The sequence below is a fragment of the Marmota flaviventris genome, chromosome 14, assembly GCF_047511675.1.
Source record: "Marmota flaviventris isolate mMarFla1 chromosome 14, mMarFla1.hap1, whole genome shotgun sequence".
NCBI lineage: Eukaryota > Metazoa > Chordata > Mammalia > Rodentia > Sciuridae > Marmota > Marmota flaviventris.
In genome coordinates, this window is record NC_092511.1 from 7,796,040 (window position 1) to 7,814,941 (window position 18,902).

The 18,902-nt window shown below is 49.3% G+C and overlaps 1 protein-coding gene across 8 annotated transcripts in view; it reads left to right on the forward strand.

Annotated features, from left to right (window-relative positions):
• Positions 1-1,638: 1,638 nt before the first annotated feature.
• The window catches only part of Lpin1 (lipin 1), a 59,075-nt gene continuing 41,811 nt past the window's right edge, over positions 1,639-18,902 (forward strand). Inside the window, exons 1-6 of one of the 8 annotated variants that reach the window (XM_071601350.1) lie at positions 1,639-1,699; positions 12,606-12,806; positions 13,429-13,524; positions 14,667-14,974; positions 16,433-16,558; positions 18,561-18,668. In XM_071601350.1, coding sequence (XP_071457451.1) covers positions 12,615-12,806; positions 13,429-13,524; positions 14,667-14,974; positions 16,433-16,558; positions 18,561-18,668 — 830 coding nt within the window. In that variant the 5' untranslated portion in view covers positions 1,639-1,699; positions 12,606-12,614. Of the gene's footprint in view, positions 1,700-1,744; positions 2,467-3,393; positions 3,608-9,840; positions 9,990-12,605; positions 12,807-13,428; positions 13,525-14,666; positions 14,975-16,432; positions 16,559-18,560; positions 18,669-18,902 lie in introns of those variants that run through there. The other 7 variants (XM_027937786.2, XM_071601348.1, XM_071601349.1 and 4 more) reach the window with 7 other exon arrangements.

Here is an 18,902-nt window from a genome sequence, read left to right on the forward strand (position 1 = left end):
TTGCTTTGCCCAGAGACTACTAGGCAGCTCCTTCCTCCTCAGGCACCTGAAGACAGTTTACTCAGCCTGTGGGTCTTTCTCCTCTTCCTGGACTGACCACATCAGGTCCTGGGATTGGCCCAGGGGATCACCTCAGCTCTAGGGCTGAGTCACAGCCCTGTCACCAGCCAGGTTGCTCACAACACAGCTGAGGGCCCTCCCAGGGGGACTCCAGACAGTGAGGAATTGGAAGGGCCGGGAGCTTTGGAGAATCCTATTCATTTCACAGCCTGAGTGTGATCTAGGTTCTAGCGAGTTTTCTTCTCATTGCCTGTTTGTCAAAAATGTCCTCCTGTGAGTCTGGGTAGGGCGGGATCTAACTCCTGAATCCAGCCCTATCCTGCTCATCAGAGCTGACCTGTGGGGACTGCAGCCCAGCTCTTACCTCCAGGCTCATCGTTTATATTATGAGGGTTTGGGGCTGGAATTTAAGTTTTTAGACCCCCCCCCCACTCATCAAATAGAAAGGAACTCAAGATTTTTTTTTTTTTTTCCAAACAATGTTTCATTTAAGTGACCTGAAACGGGACCCACTTCCTGGAAGGCCGGGGATCAGTGAGGGCACAGAGTGCTTTTTTCTGTGGCCCTGCAGCCTCAGTGTCTGAGGGCAGCAGAGAAAGTCCTGTGGCTCACTGGGAGTGGCCCAGCGCCCAGTGATCAGGGGCACGGATACCTCCTTGCCTGGACAAAATTCTCCATGCAGCTGCCTCCAAACTTTTCCTTCAGGCCAGCTTGGTCTGCCTCTTCCATTCAAGTCTACGCATTTCACCTCCAGAATCACCCCAACCCATTTCTCAGGGGCAGAGCCCTCCGCATCCGGGCCCCTGGTTTCCTGCAGCCTGTCTGCTGGTGTCCACTCCTGTAGTCTTTCTTCCATATACAACTTCCAGGCTGCCCTACAAGACCCTAGTCACCTGGCCCCACCGCCCTTGAGAGGCTGCCCCAGCACCTCTGGACTCCTGCTGCAGCTCCCAGGCAGCCCCTCTCCCCATCTTGGTGTGCTTGGACTTTCTCATCCCCGGGGTCTCAGCCCAAATGTGCGGCTGCTGATGGTCTGACTTCCTGCTTGTATTCAGACCCTGTCCAGCCCCCTGGGGAGCGTGTGAGCAGGGGGCGGGTGGCTGCTGACTGTTGGGTTAGCAGAGGACCACTGTGGCACAGCTACGAGTGCAGGAAAGGTGGTCAACGCAGCTGCCACTTTAAGGTTGAAGAAAGGCAGGCTGAGAGGGTCACAAGGCTCAAGGATGTGCCCAGGAACCTGAGGAGGAGGCGGGGAGGGCAGAGATAGGCCCGGGTAGGTTTCCCTGGCTATTCCCAGGCTGCCCTCCCTTGCAGATTCTGCACAGCCATCCCACTCCAAGGCCTAGTTGTTACGTCAGTCTAGACCGTCGAGCTTTGGCTCTGGTCAGAAGGATCAGAAACGGGGCATAGGGCTAAAGCAGGCAGCCAAGGATGGCTGTCGGGTGCTGCCTTCCTCCGGACGCGGGCCTGAGGGCCCTGAAAGCAGCCTGGCCGTCGGCCTCCCGAGGCGCCCTCGCGCCGCCCCTCTAGCCCCGCCCCCGGCCGCGTGCCCCGCCCTCGCCCCGCCCCCGGCCGCGCGGCGCTGACAGCGCGCCGCGGGCTGGTGTTTGCATACAAAGGCGGCGGCGCGCGCCGGAGGGTGAGTCTCGGCCGCGTGCCGGGCCGCAGCTGCAGGGGCGGGGCGGGCCGCGCTTGGCGGGGGTCTGGGGACCGAGGACGCAGCCCTCTCTCGGCGGCGCTGGTCCTGGACGTGGTTCGGGGAGGAGGGCGGAGAAAAGGCCCGGGAGGCCGGGCGGGCCGCGCGAGCATCCCTAGGGCCTTCCCTCCCGAGCGCACCCGGAGGCCGCCCCCGCGCGCGGAGCCCCCGGACTGCAGCGCCGAGGCCGGCGGGGAGTGCGGGTGCGTTCCGGCTGCGGAGCCGTGCGCCCCGGCCCGGCTGAGACCCGATGGAACTCTCTGGAGGGAGTCAGGATTCCTGCTTTGTGACTGAGGAAACTGAGGCTCAGGGAGGTTGACCTACGTGCCCAAGGTCACACAGCGGCCGGGCTTCGGGGCCGGCCGAGCCCAGGTCGGTTCTCAGATTACAGACCTCTTCTGCCAGGCCTCCCTGCCCCTTTCCTGCCGCCTGTTGGGCACGAGGCCGATTCATTCCATCAGTTGCCCCGAAAACAGTTTTGGAGAAGGCCAGGAAAACATAGGGTGAAAAGCAGTGTTTAGAGAGTAACTTAGTGGCATGGAGTGAGCATCTAGGCCGATAATCTGTGTGGTCAGTTGTTGCCGGAGAAAGCCGAGGTCAGCCCGGGTGTTGACCACCAGGCAGAAAACTTGAGCTAACACAACTGGCAGTATTGGTTGGGAGATTTTGGAACCCGCCGGTTGCCACAGGCTAGGAGCCTTTTGGGAAAGGTGAGCAGAACACCCACTTTAAATTGGGGGTGGTTGATGGTAAGGATCGTGAAACGTACTCTGGGCTTCAGTTTCCAGTTGGGTTTTATGAATGAAAGTAAGCGGTTGAGGGAGGCCTAGTAATCGAGGAACAACTGCATCTTCACCTGAACACCTTTTTGTTTCCACCCAAATGTTGAAAGGTCCAAAAGTTTGATAATTCTTCATGTTGGGCTGATGTTAGTTTTACTGTCATGCGTTTGGTGTGTGGCTGTGTGTTTTGTTGGTGCTGAGAGGCCTGAGCTTGGTTCTGGCTTGGCTGTGTGTGTCCTGTGCTCCCAGGGGACAGCCATCAACAGGCTCATCATGTTGGAAGGGAGCCAGCTGCAAGGGGCAGACCTGCTGGACCTGCTACATGGAAGAGGTCCTGGGGGTTTGGGAAGGATTCCTGTTGTGGGGGAGTCTGCCCTGGGTGGGGTGGGGATGGCCCTTCGGCCTGGCCAGAAGGGAGTCTGTGGACTCTGCTTGGTGCCAGGCCAGCTGTCCTCAGTGTCCTGGGCCAGGGAAAGGGATGTCCCAGAGATGGACAGCAAGGAGAAGCAGCTTGGGCTGCCCTGGCCTGAGAGGCCGGTGCTGAGATCTGGGGCTTGGTAGGCTTCACTGACTGCTGGAGGATGTGGAGCAGCCACTTCACTTCTCCAAGCCTCAGCTTTGTCATCTGTGAAATGAAGGGTGCTGTAAAAATTAATTTGAGATGTACAGGAACCATGGGGGACATCATATGGGGTATGTGAATCACTGGAGCTGTTGTTATCTTAAGGGAGGAACTTGAGGTGCCAGTGAGGAGGGCTCTTTGGAGGGTGGGGCTGCCTCCTGCTGGCCCCTAGTCCCCACGGGACCACCCTCCCTGCCTCCCTCTTGGACTGTGAGTTTGCTTTTCCTCTGTCTTCTTCCTTCTGGGTTCCCAGCCTAGAAGGTACCAAAGTGAGACTGATTTGGGTGGCTAAGGGGACAGGCACCCTGTTCCCGGAAGACCCCAGGTGTGCACTGAGAGGGTGGTGTGGGGAACATTTTGGGAAACTCCCAGAAGGTGGTGATGCAGCTGGACACTGAGGCTCGTGGTCTGACCTGCGTGCTCTTGGACTTCTCCGAGACAGCACAGGTGGGAACTTGAAGCTTCGGACAGGTGGTGGTGAGGAGGACCCGGTAGCTGCCCACGGGGTTTCCTGTAGAGGGTGAAGCCATACTTTTTACACTTTGTGGAACCCTAGTTCATTTTCTTATAAAACAAGCCCATTCAAAATCAGAATGGTTTTTGATTTTGATTTTGTGGATGGGGAAGGTCCACCAAAGCCTGAACGAGCCTTTCAGTGTTTTACAGGTTCTTAATTTCTGGAAGGCCCCAGTGCTTGTTGGGTGGCTGTTTCTGAAGTTTGCATTCTAAGCTCTGGCACCATCTGGAGAGAATTCCACCCCACCTTGGAGCTAGACTGGAGACTCTTGGTCCTGGGGCTGATGGGCCAGGGGTGTGGATGCTGCCTCTCTTTCTGGGCCTTCCCTTCCTCACGCTGATTCTTCTCCCTCGCTGTTCTCTGCACCTTTTATTCAACAGACAACTGAGCAGAAGCTCAGCAGGGCTGGGCTGGGGCTGGACAGGCTGGAGAATTAGAGGATTGTGAGGAGCTTCTGCCTGTAGTGAGCTTGGGGTTAGGTACCATTGGCTGCGAGAAGAATCAGTTTAGCAGGTGGACAACATTTTTTTAAGAAAATGAAATAAAATTGAACAGCATGTATTGGGAGTGCCATATACTGATCCTAAGTTGGGTGTTATTTTGTACAACATGTAGTTGTGACTTGTGTATGCACGTGTGTGGTTTGCACAGGGCCCAGAGCTATGGTCTGACCAGGTTGAGCTTGTGGGGTGTTGGCCACCAGAGGGAGGGTTGGGGAGCCTGCCTGGCAGTTCTTATCACCCCTGGTCTCTTGGCCCTCTGAGGAGTGGTGGGGTTTCCATGTGGGTGTTTTCCTTATTGTGGGTCCTAGTCGGAAAGTGTTTTGGTAAAATGTTGGTATGTTGTTCTTGCAGAGTGGAGAGCCAGCTCTCTTTTAAACTGCAGACTTTATGGTCTCATCTCTAAAATTAGGATGCCTGAGGTGAACGCCTGTTCAGTAGTGAAATGTAAATGTGCCCTAAGGACACCTTAATTTTAATTAGTAATATTCCTTGCCTCTGTCTTTTTGGGAAGGTACAATTTGAATATGCTAAACTTAAGTATTTGCAATACTCTCAGATCCAGTTTTCATCTGGAGCCATTTATGACCAAGGTTGTCACCTGGTTTTTATGTGGTGTACTTTGAAAAATATTTTACATGAGCTACTTCTCAGCAATCCAGTGTGGTGGCTACAGTTGATATCACCCATTTTATAGATGTGAAACCAATGCCACCAGGTTAGGAAGCTGCCCATGGCCATGGGGTCAGTGGGAGGTGGGGTCCGTGGGAGGAGGAGCTGGGATTCGTGCTGCGGCCTGTGCGCCTTCCTGGGCACTGCAGCCTCTCCTCCAGGCAGGGCCAGCAGGGTTTTTGAACACCCAGGAGGTACTCACCCTTGCTACTGCTGGGTAGGTGGAGTAGAGGCCACAGAAGCAGAGCTTGCTTTTGACCAAGGCACAGATGTGGACAGAGGGCTCTCGTGATTTGAGAGGAGAGACTGTCATTGCGTCCGCCCAGGAAAAACAAAGTCCTGTGCCTGATAAGGAGTTGAATGATTAAAGCAAAGGACCCGAGTCTGAACCTGGGCCGTTTGGTGATCAATGGCCAAGTGCAGCGGTCACTCTGTACCTCACATGTCTCCATCCCCTGTCCAAGCCCTTTGTGTTGCTTGGCAGGAGCCCGAGGACAGGAGTCTCCTGGAATTATGACATGCAAGTGTTGCAAAATCTCCACACTGAAGGAGCCAAGTGGTCACCCATCTGACCTTGGGTCAGAGCAGGCTCCTCCATGCACCCTTTTTTTGTTCCATGGTTTTGGTGACAGGGAGACTCTGAGACTGAGTGGGCCAGAGTTCTTCACCTCCCTCTCCCCTCTTCTCTGAGGTCATTAAAGCTTGATGCTAAAGTACAAGGTGTATATGTGAGAAACCCGAAGTAGAAACCAGCACTGGCCGCAGGGGTGAGCCCTGTGAATCTTGTTTGGGATTTAACTCATCCCATTGTTTTTTGGTGTGTGTCAGAATATGTGTAAATGTCCTTTGCTTTAATCATTTAACTCATTTTAATATGGGTTCATGTTATGAATAGTTTGGCACCTTTTGCTATTCAGTGTATAGCTTTTCATTTTTAGTATTTATGGAGCAATGCCTCTCTCTTCCCATTTTTAATGTCCTCATAATATTCCATTCTATGGTTGTTTTACTTGGCTTTTTTGCTGCTGTGACTGAAAGATCTGACCAGAACAATTGTAGAGAAGGAAAAGTTGAGGGCTCACAGTTTTAGTGGTCTTAGTCCATAGAAGGCCAGCTCTATTCCTCAGGGCTCAAGGTGAGGCAGAACATGGCGGAAGAGTATGGCAGAGAGAAGAGACTCCACTCACCTCCTCCAGCCACACCCCATCTGCCTTCAGTTACCACTCAATCTCATCAGGTGAAGGCTCTCATAACCCAGTCATTTTTTTCTATACAACTTCTTGCATTGTCTCACATGTGAGCTTTTGGGGGATACCACATCTAAATCAGAACATTCTGCTCCTGGCCCTCCAAAACTCACACTCATCTGACAATGCAAAAATACATTTAGCCCATTCCTAAGAGTCCCCATAGTCTCAGCAGTTCCAAGATTGCTCAAAGTTCAGGTCCAGAGTCTTCTCTGAGGCTCAAGGCAGTCTTGCATTGTAAGCTCCTATAAAATTAAAAGCAATTTACAAGTATCCAGTAAACATTTCATTCACAAAAATAGGGCCATAGAAAAACAGGAGGGGACCAAAGGAAGACCAAAATCCAGCTGGGCAAACAAGTCCTGTAGTTCTGTGTGTGTCATCTGGAGCACATAGCAAGATGTCCTCTCCAAAGGGCTTCTGCCCCTGTGGCCACGTTGGTTGCAGCCCAAATGGCTTTTCGGTTGGCTTATCTCTGCTCAATTCCTGCAGCTTTCCTAGGATGATGTCCCATGTTACTGGTATTTTTTAATCTTGGGGGTCTTCACTGCAGCTTCAGCTTCCTCCTCAAATCTCCACACATCACCTTCTCAGGGGCTGTCTGCAGGGACTCCAACCCTGTGGCACTTTGCCTGGCCTCCCAGGCCTTCCTTTGAAATCTTAGTGGAAGCCTCCGTGATCCCCTAATTCCAGCATCCTGCATTCTTGCAGAATCAGCACCATCATATTGAGCAGTAGCCAAACCTTCAGGGGTCCTGTTTGCACCAGCCTCCGAGTGTCTGGGTGGCTGAGCACTTTGAACAAACTTCCTAGGGCTCCTGGTGCAAGAAGGGTGCCCCATTGGTCTCTTCTCCAGAGAATTACTTTTACTTCTTTGAGTCTGAAATAGGTCTTGCCAGCTCCTGAGATGCCCTCCAGCCAACTTTCTTATTGTCTCCCAGGAAGTCTTTAGCATTTCTTTAGCAGTGGTAATGTTTTTAACAACTCAACTATCTTAGCCCAAGTTTTACTCCCACCTTTCTAGTCCAAGTTTTTCAAATCTACTCTGCTGTCTGCTTCTGATTATCACAATAAATTTGGCTAAAAGCCGCCAGCAATATCCACGCCAAGGCCTGAATGCTATGCTATCTAGACCTTTCTTCTGTCAGATTAAGAATCAGCTTCACAGAAAGTACCAGGATATGGGCAAAATGCAGACAACTTCTCAGCCAGAACATGACAGGAATGGCCTCTACTCCATAACCAGCAGTGTCCTCCTTTTCCTCTTGAGCCTTCACCGTTCATAGTCCCATTGGAATTTTGGTTTGATGAACTCCCACCAGAATTAATCATTAAGCTCCGCTTACAGCAGTCTAAAGCATTTCCAGCTTTAGCTAAACATTTAAAAATTCCAATTCCAACCTGCTCCAGAAGCCTCTGAACCACATGGTCAGGTTAGTCATAGCAACGACCCCACTCCTGGTACCAGTTTCTGTTTCAGTCAGCGTTTTTGCTGTTGTGACTAAAAGATCTGACCAGAACAATTGTAGAGGAGGAAAAGTTTATTTGAGGGCTCATGGTTTCAGAGGTCTTAGTCCAAGGCTAGCTCCATTCCTCAGGGCTTGAGGTGAGGCAGAACATAGTGGAAGAGTGTGGGAAGCAGAGGGAAGCAGCTCACAGACGATCAGGAAGCAGAGAGAGAGAGAGAGAGACTCCACTCACCAGATGCAAAATATATAGCCCAAAGCCATGCCCCCAATGCCCCACCTCCTCCAGCCATACCCCACCTGCCTTCAGTTACCACTCAGTTAATCCCATTAGGTGATCAATTTACTGATTGGGTAAGGCTCTCATAACCCAATCCTTCCTTCTCTGCACCTTTTGCATTGTCTTACACATGAGCTTTTGGGGGACACCACATTTAAACATAACAATGGTGTGGTTGGTAATTTATTAATACAGAGTTGTGTAGATATTTAAGTTATTCCTAATTTTCCCTATTATAAGGAGACAGCAATTACTGTCTTTGACCTAGGATCTTACTATGTCTGTAAATGAGTTAGTAGCAGTGGAATTGCTGGGGTTTGTTAGCATGTGTATATGAAAGGGTAGCTGTTGCAACAGAGTTGACCCCATTGATGACCCCATGAGGGGTAGGTGTCTGTAATTCCCACCTCACCAATCCAGCAGTTCTTAGGAAGTGCTTTGATTTTAGACCCTCTAAAGGCCACATTTGATTTACATATCTCTGTGAATGGTATTTTCTTCTCATATATTATCGACCAGATGTATTTCTTCTTGTGAACTTTTTATATATTTTGCTTGTTTTTCCAGAGGGCTGGTATGAGGCCATCTTAAGCTGATCTTGATCTTCTAGAAGTGGATGGGGTTAGCAGAACTTGTGGGGCAATGAGAGCTGTGGCAGAGCTTTTGAATTTTGACTCAAGTTCCAAGAAAGCAGTGTTTCTTGGCAATTTGTGAAACCTGGAGGTGGATTCTTCCAAATTTGGACTAAAGCAGAATCTTCTAATGTAACAGCTAGGTGAGGAGCCTCAAGACTCGGGTCACTGTGCCATTTTGACAGTGTCAGCAGTGCTGCCCTTCTGGGACCATGTGGGGTTGGGGTGTCGGTGCCCTTGGGTGTCTGTAGTTGCCAGGAGTTGTGCAGATTAATTATAGGGTGCTGCCTGCCATACTGGGCGGGGGCCTTGAAGGAGGAGATCCCTTCATGCCCCCAGGAGCTCCCTCCACTGAGCTCCCCATTTATCTAGGCAGAATTTACCCAGGAAAGAATATCCAGTGGTCCAGACTGGAAGACAGACGCATGTTCAGCAAGAACAAGAGCTTGCATGTTTTCGTAACCTCACAGTTTCTCAGAAAGCCGTTGGTCCAGCTTTGAGAACCCAGTCTGGCCCTAGGAGTTTTGCTGATAATTGACTGGATTCTCTGTCAAAAGCTTTTAAACTAGGGACTGTGGAACCTGCAAGCTTTGCGCCACATTGTGAGATTGAAACCAGTAGGTTTTAAGGCCGTGTGGTAAGGGGGGATGAGTAGCAGGTGTCTTACACTGTTGAACAGGAAATGTAAGGATTTTGTTTGGTTCCTAAGCTTTTTCTTACCTTCTGTTACCTTGAGGTTATTTAAGTACTTTCTTCTTCAAAACAAATACTACCTTACTGCCTGGTCAGGTGTCTTCCAACACCAGGAAACGCAAATAGCGACTGATGAGATCATCTGAGATCATGGCATGTCAGGAGTCAGCCCATCTGGGCCGGTTTTTGTCTGGCTTCTTATCTTCAGGCAAATTGAATTAATTTCTTCCTTAAGCCTTTTACTTTAAATGCAACAGGAGGAAGTGAAATTTGGGAATTTCCGCCCAGCTGGTTTATTCTTGTAATCTTTAAATATTTGCCTATTATTTATTCAGAAGAAAACCTGGGAGAGGGACGGAGAAAAGAGAGCCCTGGGTGCCCCCAGCACCTGTGTACCCTCAGCCAAGCAGGTGCCTGTGTGACTGGGTTTACCCTGGCCCCACCTATCTTGTGCCTCCTGGGGAGGCATTACCCCTCCACCCCAAGTTGATGTCAAAGAAGTTTTTTAATCAAATGGTATTCATCTTCCTGGAATGAGTTCTGGTTAATACGATGTTCTCCCTCTTAAAAATAATTGTCGTGAAATACACATAAGATAAAATTTATTATATTAACCTTAATGCTTGTTTAACTGTTGAGTAGATTTCTGCTTCCGCATGGAGGCATTTTCAGATTCGCAGAGAAGTTATCCATACAGGGGAGAGTGGCAGGTATCGGAGCTACTGGTTTCCTCCGAAGACCAACAGCAGTTGTGATGGCAGCGTCTTCTGGCTGCTTGCAGTAGGAAAGTACTCCAGCCTCAACTAGTGGCACCCACAGTGGGTGAGCAAGCAGAAAATCAGTCTTGGCTCCTTCTGCCACAGGGGATGGCTTATTTCCTTAACATAAGGCCCTTGGAGCAGCAATGTGCTCAGGATCCTTCTGGTTTGAAACTTTTCAGATTCTGGGAGATCACCTTGAGGGGGAGGGATGCTTTGTTCTGGAGGACAGGAGAGCAGAGCAACAATTAGTTTAAATTATTAAAGATGCCTATTAGGTTGCTAAGCGTGAAGGAGTGCAGCTTTTATCTTGGCCTGATTAGAGCTGAAATTGGACCTTGCAGGTCATCCAGGCCCTCATGCAGAGGGAAGCTGGGCTGCAGAGATGTGCGAATACCATCCCATTAGGAGCTTTTTCTTTCATATGCATGAAAAATACCAGCAGTCCTTCATTCAGTGATAAGCATAGTCTGCATATATATTCAAGGTTGAAGAGATTAGGAAGCTCTGGGGGATGGGAGAGGGGCTTGAAAAAACTCATCCAAGGCCCGCTTCAGAATCCAGAGACCCCATTTCCAGTCTCGCACTGAACTCCAAGCCCTGTAGTCTTGGATACGGACTTTGCTGCACTGGGGCTTATCTCCAGCTCCCTTCTGAAAGGCCTGTATCTGCAGATTCTTGTGAGAGACACATGAGAATGAGATGTGCAAGGCAGAAGCTGTGCATATGCCTTTGACACTGCACACATGCTGCTCACACTCGGCACAGTGCAGCATACCAAAACCTCAGTGTAACTTCTGGGGTGATAATTTCTTTTATGGAGAGATTTGCTGTAAGAAGTGCCAGGGTTACAGAGAATGAGTTTTATATTGCACATCTTTTCAGGACCCCTAGCCTTCGCATGAAGTTAGGTGAACCTGCACCACTAGCAAACTTAGAAAAGGCATATGTTTGTATCAGGACAGATTAACAGCTCTGGCATTTACTTGTTTGAGAGGAAGGCAGGTCTGAGCCCCTCAAATGTGCTGGATATGGGGTCTGCTGGATTCCTCAGTGGTGGCAGGAAGTGGATCATTCTGGAGCCTCCCCTAAAATCACAAAGGAGCCAGAGAGGGTTTCCTGTGCTCTTTTCTTGCAGGCTTCCTTCGTTACTTCCAGGTCCCTGGCCAGTTCTAAGGCAGAACTCATGCATGCAGGGCATCTGACTTGCCACCTCTGAGCATGTTTCTGCCTACACTTATGCCTAGTTCATAGGGTAGAGGTGAGGCTTATATAAGGTTTTTTTTTCCAAAAACTGGAAGGCCACGGCTTGATCAGTGAGAATAGTATAGCTTATAAAGAATAAAAAGAAAACTATTTGCTCTCACCCAGTACTCTTGACTCCAATAGTGTGGTCTCTTCCACACCAAGCATTTCTCCAGTTCTTGGCAGATACCAGCAGGTTCTGTGTCACCTGGAGCTAGTGTCACATCCCACAGGTGATGGGCTTGGCCCACGAGACTGCACCTACAAGACTGTACCGATGAGACTATACCCATGTTGAGTGCCACCTGCAAGCTGCAGCCTCCTGCTCTTCTGACCTCCTGCTCTTCCAACCGACTGGCTATAAATTGGGGCTTCCCAGGACCCGCTCTGGGTCTCTTTCCTAGGTCACACCTTCCCTAGCCTGCATTTAAACACAGCAATGCTGACTTTTTTTAGTTACTTATGTAGTGCTTTTCTGTCCATCCCAAGTCTTCAAGTCCCTTCAGGGAACAAGGGACTGTGTCTTAAAATGTATTTTTATTTTTAAATTAACACACAGTAATTGTAATATTTATGGGGTAGAGTGTGACATTAGTGCATGAATGATGTGTAATGGTTAAGGTAACCAGCAAATATGTCATCTCAGACATATCATTTCATTGCATTGGGAAGAGTCAGAATCCTTTCTACTAGCTATTTTGGGATACTCAATTTTCAAGATTGAATATTTTGGAAAATTCCATTGAATTAGTGTGAACTCTAGTTATCCTGCTATGCTGTCAAGCATTTGAAGTTGCTCTCCCTACCCTTCCGCACCTCTGTGCCCCAGGGCTGCATCTTTTTTGTGAGTAGATGCCCTGAACCTTTGCAGAGTGGCAGGTGAGAGGCTGTGGGCAGGCAGATGGCAGCACAGTGCGCGTGTCCCTCCAGTGGTGGGAAAAGAGTCCGCAGGCAAGGACCTGGCTGGGAACTGTTAGAAATGAGAAGTCAGTTGCTTCCCTCCTCAGGTGGAAGTAGTTTCTCTCAGCTGCTGCTATTGGGCACCCACTCTGCTGGCACATTCGGGGTGCCAGCTGTCTAGAATAGAGCCTCTTTCCTGAGGAACACTTAGCGTGTGAGACCTGTGCACCTTGGCAAGCAGGCACAGGTGGCAGCAGCCATGAGGACTCTGCAGACAGGGCTCACAGGGATCAGAGAAGACACCCTGGTGACACCTGCAGTTTGTCTTCATGGGGCTTGGGCTCTCTGGGCTGGGCCCTGCCTGGGTGGAGGATGTTGCTGGTGGTGGTGGGTGTGTGGAGAACATTCCAGAAACAAAATAATCTGAGCAGTGTGAAAGTGGAATGTGTGAGTTGGATGGGGAGTTGTTCACTTTGATCGGCTCTGGTGGCTTCCCTGGTTGACTGTGTGTGTCCTATCTGTGCTGTCTCCTTAGGCCCAGACCATGAACTACGTTGGGCAGCTGGCCGGCCAGGTGTTTGTCACTGTGAAGGAGCTCTACAAGGGGTTGAACCCTGCTACTCTGTCGGGATGCATCGATATCATTGTCATCCGGCAGCCCAATGGGAGCCTGCAGTGCTCCCCTTTCCATGTCCGCTTCGGGAAGATGGGGGTTCTGCGTTCCCGGGAGAAAGTGGTGAGACTGGGGCCCCGTCAGCCAGTGCTTGGCTTCCTTAAGGACTGCATCCTGCTTCTGTGTTGTTGCACACCCCGAGCTCTGAGACCTGGCTTTTAGTTGTCCCTTGGGAATGGCAGTTCCCTGAGTTGACAGTCACTAATTCAAACTGCTCCAGTGGCTGTGACTGTCAGTTACTCTGAAAGATAGAGGCACAGCTGTTTATCAAGGCCCGGGTTCTGTGGCTCAGGGGGACCATGGGGCAGCGCTGGCCTGCCTCTGCTCTCTTCTGCCGAGGCCTCAGCCAGAAGGCTCCCAGGCTGGCACTGGATTCCTCCTCGCATTTGCTCTCTCCCAGGACCAGTGCTTGGCTGGGGAGGTGTTGACCTAGTCTGAAGTTGAACTCTTATCACTAACCAGCTGTGAGACCCTGGGTTCAGCCCCTACGTTAGAAAAGGAGAGGCTGGACCCCAGGTGGGCTCTGAGGAGCTCTTCCATTCTGGGTCTCATTCCTCATGGTCAAGGGCCTCTTAGCCCAGAACCCCAGTGCTCAGGGCACTGGGGTTGAAGTGTGTGGGGGTGTGGCTGCTCCCTGAGGTGTCCTGGTGGAGCTCCTGTGTTCCTAACCATGCCTTTCCCTCAGGTTGACATAGAAATCAACGGTGAATCTGTGGATTTGCATATGAAGTTGGGTGATAATGGAGAAGCATTTTTTGTTCAAGAGACTGATAATGATCAGGTGAGGAAGGCTGTGTGGTCAGAGTCACTTCCACATTTTGAGCTTTGCCTGTTTTTTCTTTCTCTTTAAAAGGATTTTGTTTAACTTTAATTATTCTAGTTTTTATTTTGTTGTTCATTGTTTGGTGTTCTATCTAGCTAGGACTCCTTTGCCAAATCCAAGGCTGCAAAGATTTACTGCTGTTTCCTTCCAAGACAAACCAAACTACTTTTTAATTTTTAAATGTTTTTGGAGGGACCAGGGTTTGAACACAGGCACTGCTCATGCTAGGCTAGCTCTGCCACAGAGCTGTACCTGCTTCCCCTTGAACTCTTTTGCTCACCGGAGGGATCTGAGTAGTGATTCCTCCTTGAGATTCTTGTGAACTAGATCCTCTTACCAGCAGAGAGCATGGTGGGAAGGAATGGCTCCCTGTAGCCCCAGGCCTAAGTGAACGCCTAGAGCGCTGGTGTTCCTGTGAGGTCCGAAGCGGGAAGGCCTGTCCTGTCATGGCCCTGTGGCTGTCAGGGACCCCAGCTGTCTGCTCTGTCTCTGTGAATGCGAAGGCCTGAGGATGCCTGATGGTTCCTAAGGGTGTCCTGATGGGACCTCTTCATACTTAAGCAGCCACTTGCCTTTTCAGCCTGTTCACACCTATTAGGCTGCAAGAAGTGTTGTGGGCTGGGGAGCCACAGAGGCTGCACCCTGCAGTGGCCTGCTCCCCTCCACCTCACTGGGCATCTGGGAGGCTGCTGGAAGATGCGCTGCGTCCTGCACCACTGATCATGGACAGTGCTGGCTCACACACAAAAATAAAAAGAAATAAAAAAGTTGAAAAAAGAACAAATAGAAACAAAAAGAAAAAATATTTAAAAGGTACACACACATTCGCTCTGCCTGTCTCCCCCACCCACATTGACACCCACGACAAAGTGCAGAGCTGAGTCGCCTTCTAGCACCAAGTGGTGACCTAGAGCCCTTCCTTTTTCTCTCTGCTCTGGGTATTTCAGGTGAGGAAGAATTGTGGAGGCTTGAAATCACTGATTCTTGATTCACTGGGTTCTAATTATGTGAATACAGATGGCATTTGGTAAATTGCTGACCTGGCTATTGCTCCTTGAGCCCAAATTAATCAGACTCTTGAAAATGCGTCCTTTCCCCAGGAAGTGATCCCCATGTACCTGGCCACCTCCCCTATCTTGTCAGAAGGAGCTTCGAGAATGGAGTCCCAGCTGAAAAGGAACTCGGCAGACAGGGTGAGGAGCCTGGACCCTTGCACGCCTCCCCAGGTTGTGCCACCCAGCGAGACCTCATCCAGTGGCTCCTTGGTAAAGAAGAGGCGGAAAAGGAGGAGGAAGTCCCAACTGGACAGCCTGAAGAGGGACGACAACACGAACACGTCTGAGGACGAAGACATGTTTCCCATAGAGATGAGCTCGGATGAGGACTCAGGGCCGCTGGACGGCAGCAGGTGAAGGCCCAGGGAGGGCGGGGCACATGGGGTTGGAGGAAGTAGCTTTTAAGATGGTTTTTATAAGCTCTTTTTTTTTTTTTTACTCCTCAGAATTTCTTACTTTTAGGCCCTTTAGTCTGGATTTTGGAATCGAGTGTCTTGAGTGGAGTTGAGATTCCATGTAGCTTCTCACTGGGAGAGTGCAGGAGAGGGCCAGCTCTGTGGCCGCCGAGTTCAGCTCAGAGTAGAACCAGGAAGCAGGACGCAGTCGATGAGCAGTGGGTGAACAAAGTCATTTCCTCAGACCTTGTTAATTAGTTTTTGTTGCTGGGGGTGAACCCAGGGCCTTAGCAGCCTAAGAAGCGCACCCAGGAGCTCTGGGCTCTATTTTGAGCACCAGCTCTGCGCGTGGCTGTTGGCTATTTGTAGGTTGCTGACATGTGACAGGCTGAGGGTGAAATGACTAGTGCATGCTCACTTTCGTCTGCATCCCCACTGTGTCCTTCTTAATTTAGGCTAGGCCCAAAGTTTAATGGATATTTTTCCCCCTATTTTTTTTTCTTTCTAAGAGTGTAGTGAAATTCTGTTTTTATATATTGCTATTTTGGTGAAAAATGCCAGTTAGGAAGACAAAACTCATTTTTAAAGAATACTTGCTGTTTCTATTTTACATATAATTTAGTGTTCTTTTTGATAATTGTTTTTACATCTTGTTAACGTAAACAGGGGATAAGGAACAACAGGAATGTCCCTGCTTCCTTGTTCAGGATAGGATTTTTTTTTTCTGGCTAAAGATGAAGGTGGGTGGGCAGCGATGCTCTTCCTCACTCCAGTGGCCTCCAGGCTGCTGTGGGTGCAGAAGTGGGGGCTGGGCTTGTTCTTGCACCTCTGGGTGATGTTGAGCTCTGGAACTTGGCTGCAGGCATTGCAGGCCCCGTCGTGGGTGCAGGCAGATGGCCTCTGCAGGAGTGAATCACATCTTGCTGTGAGCATGCTCATGTATCAGAGACTGGGCAGTGTGGCCCTCGCTTGGTGATGAAAAGATACATTTGGTTGATGTCATTTATTTATTCTGGCTGACAGAACATGGTTCAGGCCTGGCCCTGTAGTTACAAGGCAGTTCCACCTGCATATAGCAAGGGTTTTGTAACCCCTGGGTCTGGTTTTGGGCCAGATCTGCCTCTCATACATTTGTGAGGTGTAATGCAGAGGGTGACAGTAAGATGCTGCAGTGGGACAGGAAAGCAGGGTGACGTGCCCTATGACTGAGTCCAAATGCTTAAACAAAGCATTTTTAAATTTGTGACTCAGCCTGACACACAAACACATTTTTTTTGCTCATCTCTATATTTTTCTCGTCTCCACTGCCTAAGCTTTCACGCTGGTTGATGAAATACTTACAGAAAGAACTTAGAACTTGACTTTATTATGAATATGTCCCTGGAAGTTCTTTGACTCTAACCTTTTTTCCTCCAGAACTCTTCCTAGTGACATATCGCCATTCCAAGATGAAGTTCCCAAGGAAAACCTCCCCTCAGTCTTGCCTTATCCCCAGTCAGCATCATACCCCAATTCAGATCGAGAGTGGTCCCCCAACCCCAGGTGAGTTGCCTATGTGTGGGTCATGGTTCACTCGTCCCTGTCCAAAGAGTTAGGAGCCAGTTACCGGAAGCATGTCAAAGAAAATAATGGAATATAAATACCAAAGAAAACAACTAGGACCAGAAAACCTCAATGTAGAGTAGCAGGTACTGAGTAAAACCAGGACGGGCGCAGATCACACACTGAATTCATTTGCTGAGTTAGCTGTCTGCCGGTGATGCTGGAGGAGAAACGCTGGCTAGTTATGAAGTGCTGATTGTTAGCAGGAGGCAGGGTGGCAGAGGCCGTCATGGTCCTTGGTGAAGTCAGGTTCAGACAAGAGAGGCTCCAGGTGCTGAGGTCCCTCAGGGCTGCTACAGTGACGGCTTATCCCACACCTAACCCATGCTGCTCGATTCAAGAGTGTGTATTTCCCTGAACACATGGAGCTGCCTAGGAGCTCCCAGGTGAACTTGGCTGCTAGGTGTGCAGATCGCCTTCCCGAAGACTCCACAGACTTTAAATCAGGGAAGCCTTGGAGAACACAGGAGCACTTTTGCCTGGTTTTTCCCTCTGGGGAAGGGAATGGATCTAAATTGTGTGTTCTCAAAAGGGGCAGTATCACTCCTATCACTCCTGTTGTGGCAAAAACTGGTTCTTGGGTGGCAAACAGATCCTAGATGATATAAAGCCTTGCCATCTCTGACAGGGTATGGCATTAGAATGCCATGGGAGTGGGGTCAGACTACTAATTTCTTGAAATGCTCAGGGGTGTGGTGTTAATGAGAGAAAAAAGTGAGAAAAATACTGGTCTACAGACAGTCACGTCCTTGGGTGGTTCCTCTGGAGTGGCCTGAAATGGAGCTGGACGAGCTCCTGCATCTCTGTGTGCTGTAGAGGGCTCCAACCCGAGGCTGGTCTCATCAGAGCACTCTCCTGGGTCCAGTTGGCTCAGGGTGATCTCAAGAGAGAGGCAGCAGCATGTGCTGATGTTGGGGGGTGGGCGCTGGGTGGGTGTGTCCTGTGCCTGTGCCCAGCCAGGGCTGGCAGCGAATGTTGGTCCCAGGGTGAGCCTGGGGCTCTGATGTATGGTGACCAGCCCTGTCTGATGGAAATACAGTGCTTAGCTACATATGTAATTTTAATTTTTTTGGTAGCCATGTTTAAAAAGTACAAAGAGTGAAATTAATTTTAAGGGTAGATTTCATTTGACCCAGTATATCTGAAATATTATTTCCACAAGTAGTCAATTTAAAGATAAAATCAATGAGATAGTTCATGTTCTGTGTTCATGCTGCTTTAAAATTCTTTTGCATATTCCATGTACAGCTCATCTCAATTTGGACTGGCCACATTTGAAGTGCTCAAGGGCTACATGTGACCAGTGGCTCATTGTACTGAACAGTATAGACTCAGGGCCATTCCAGAGCCCCGTGTGTCCTTTCCCTGGATCTGCGGGGATAACCTCTATGGGAGGAAACAGTGCACAGTATTTAGAAACACTAGTAGGTTGAAACATCTATACATTAGTCTTAAGAATATAAAATAAATGTTTTAAACACAGCCACGAGTAAGTTTTTCTGTGTCTAGTATTTTGCGTTATGAATTTAGAATAATCTAGAATAATGATTCGACAGTGACCACTGTTAAATGGAATTACAAGTTAGGCTAAGTAGATATATTTCCATATGCAGAGATAATTGACAGCATAGATGCTCAGGACTTTGGGTGTGTGGTCTGATTAAGCACTAAGCTACAGTCAGAGACAGGCCATCTTTTGTGGGCACATGGATGAAATGGAAATTGAAATAGGGTTTTCCTTCCTGTTTTTGTGGAAAAACAGGAAAGTTAAGTTGAATTCTTCATGATCTTGGCCCAGAGAGCTCTGCTGTCAGAAGCCTGAATGTTTTCATTTTTTTATGGACATTACTGTTGAGAGTAGCTAAAAAGTTTACAAGAAGTTTCACTTAATTGACCTCTGATTTTTTTCTTTCTTTCAATGTGTATCATGTGGTGTGTCCAGCAGCCCGGTAGATGGCAAAAGGACTCCCCCTCATCTTGCAGCTGCAGCCGAGGGTGGCCTGTCTAGTTCCTGCCCTCCGCAGCCTTCCCACTTCCATGCTTCAGAAAGGTAGATGTGCTGCGCTCCTGACTGGGCGCTTTCAGCAGTGGAAATGTTGATCTAACTCCTGAGTCTGTCTATTCCAATTAACCAAATGACTGATGAAGAATATGCCTGTCAATGATAGGGAGTGGAGGTTTTGATCTACACAAATCTATTTTACTAACCAACTCACCTCTGAAGAAAATACATATAGATTATTTTTCTTTCACCTGAAACGTTTGTAGATTATTAGATATATAT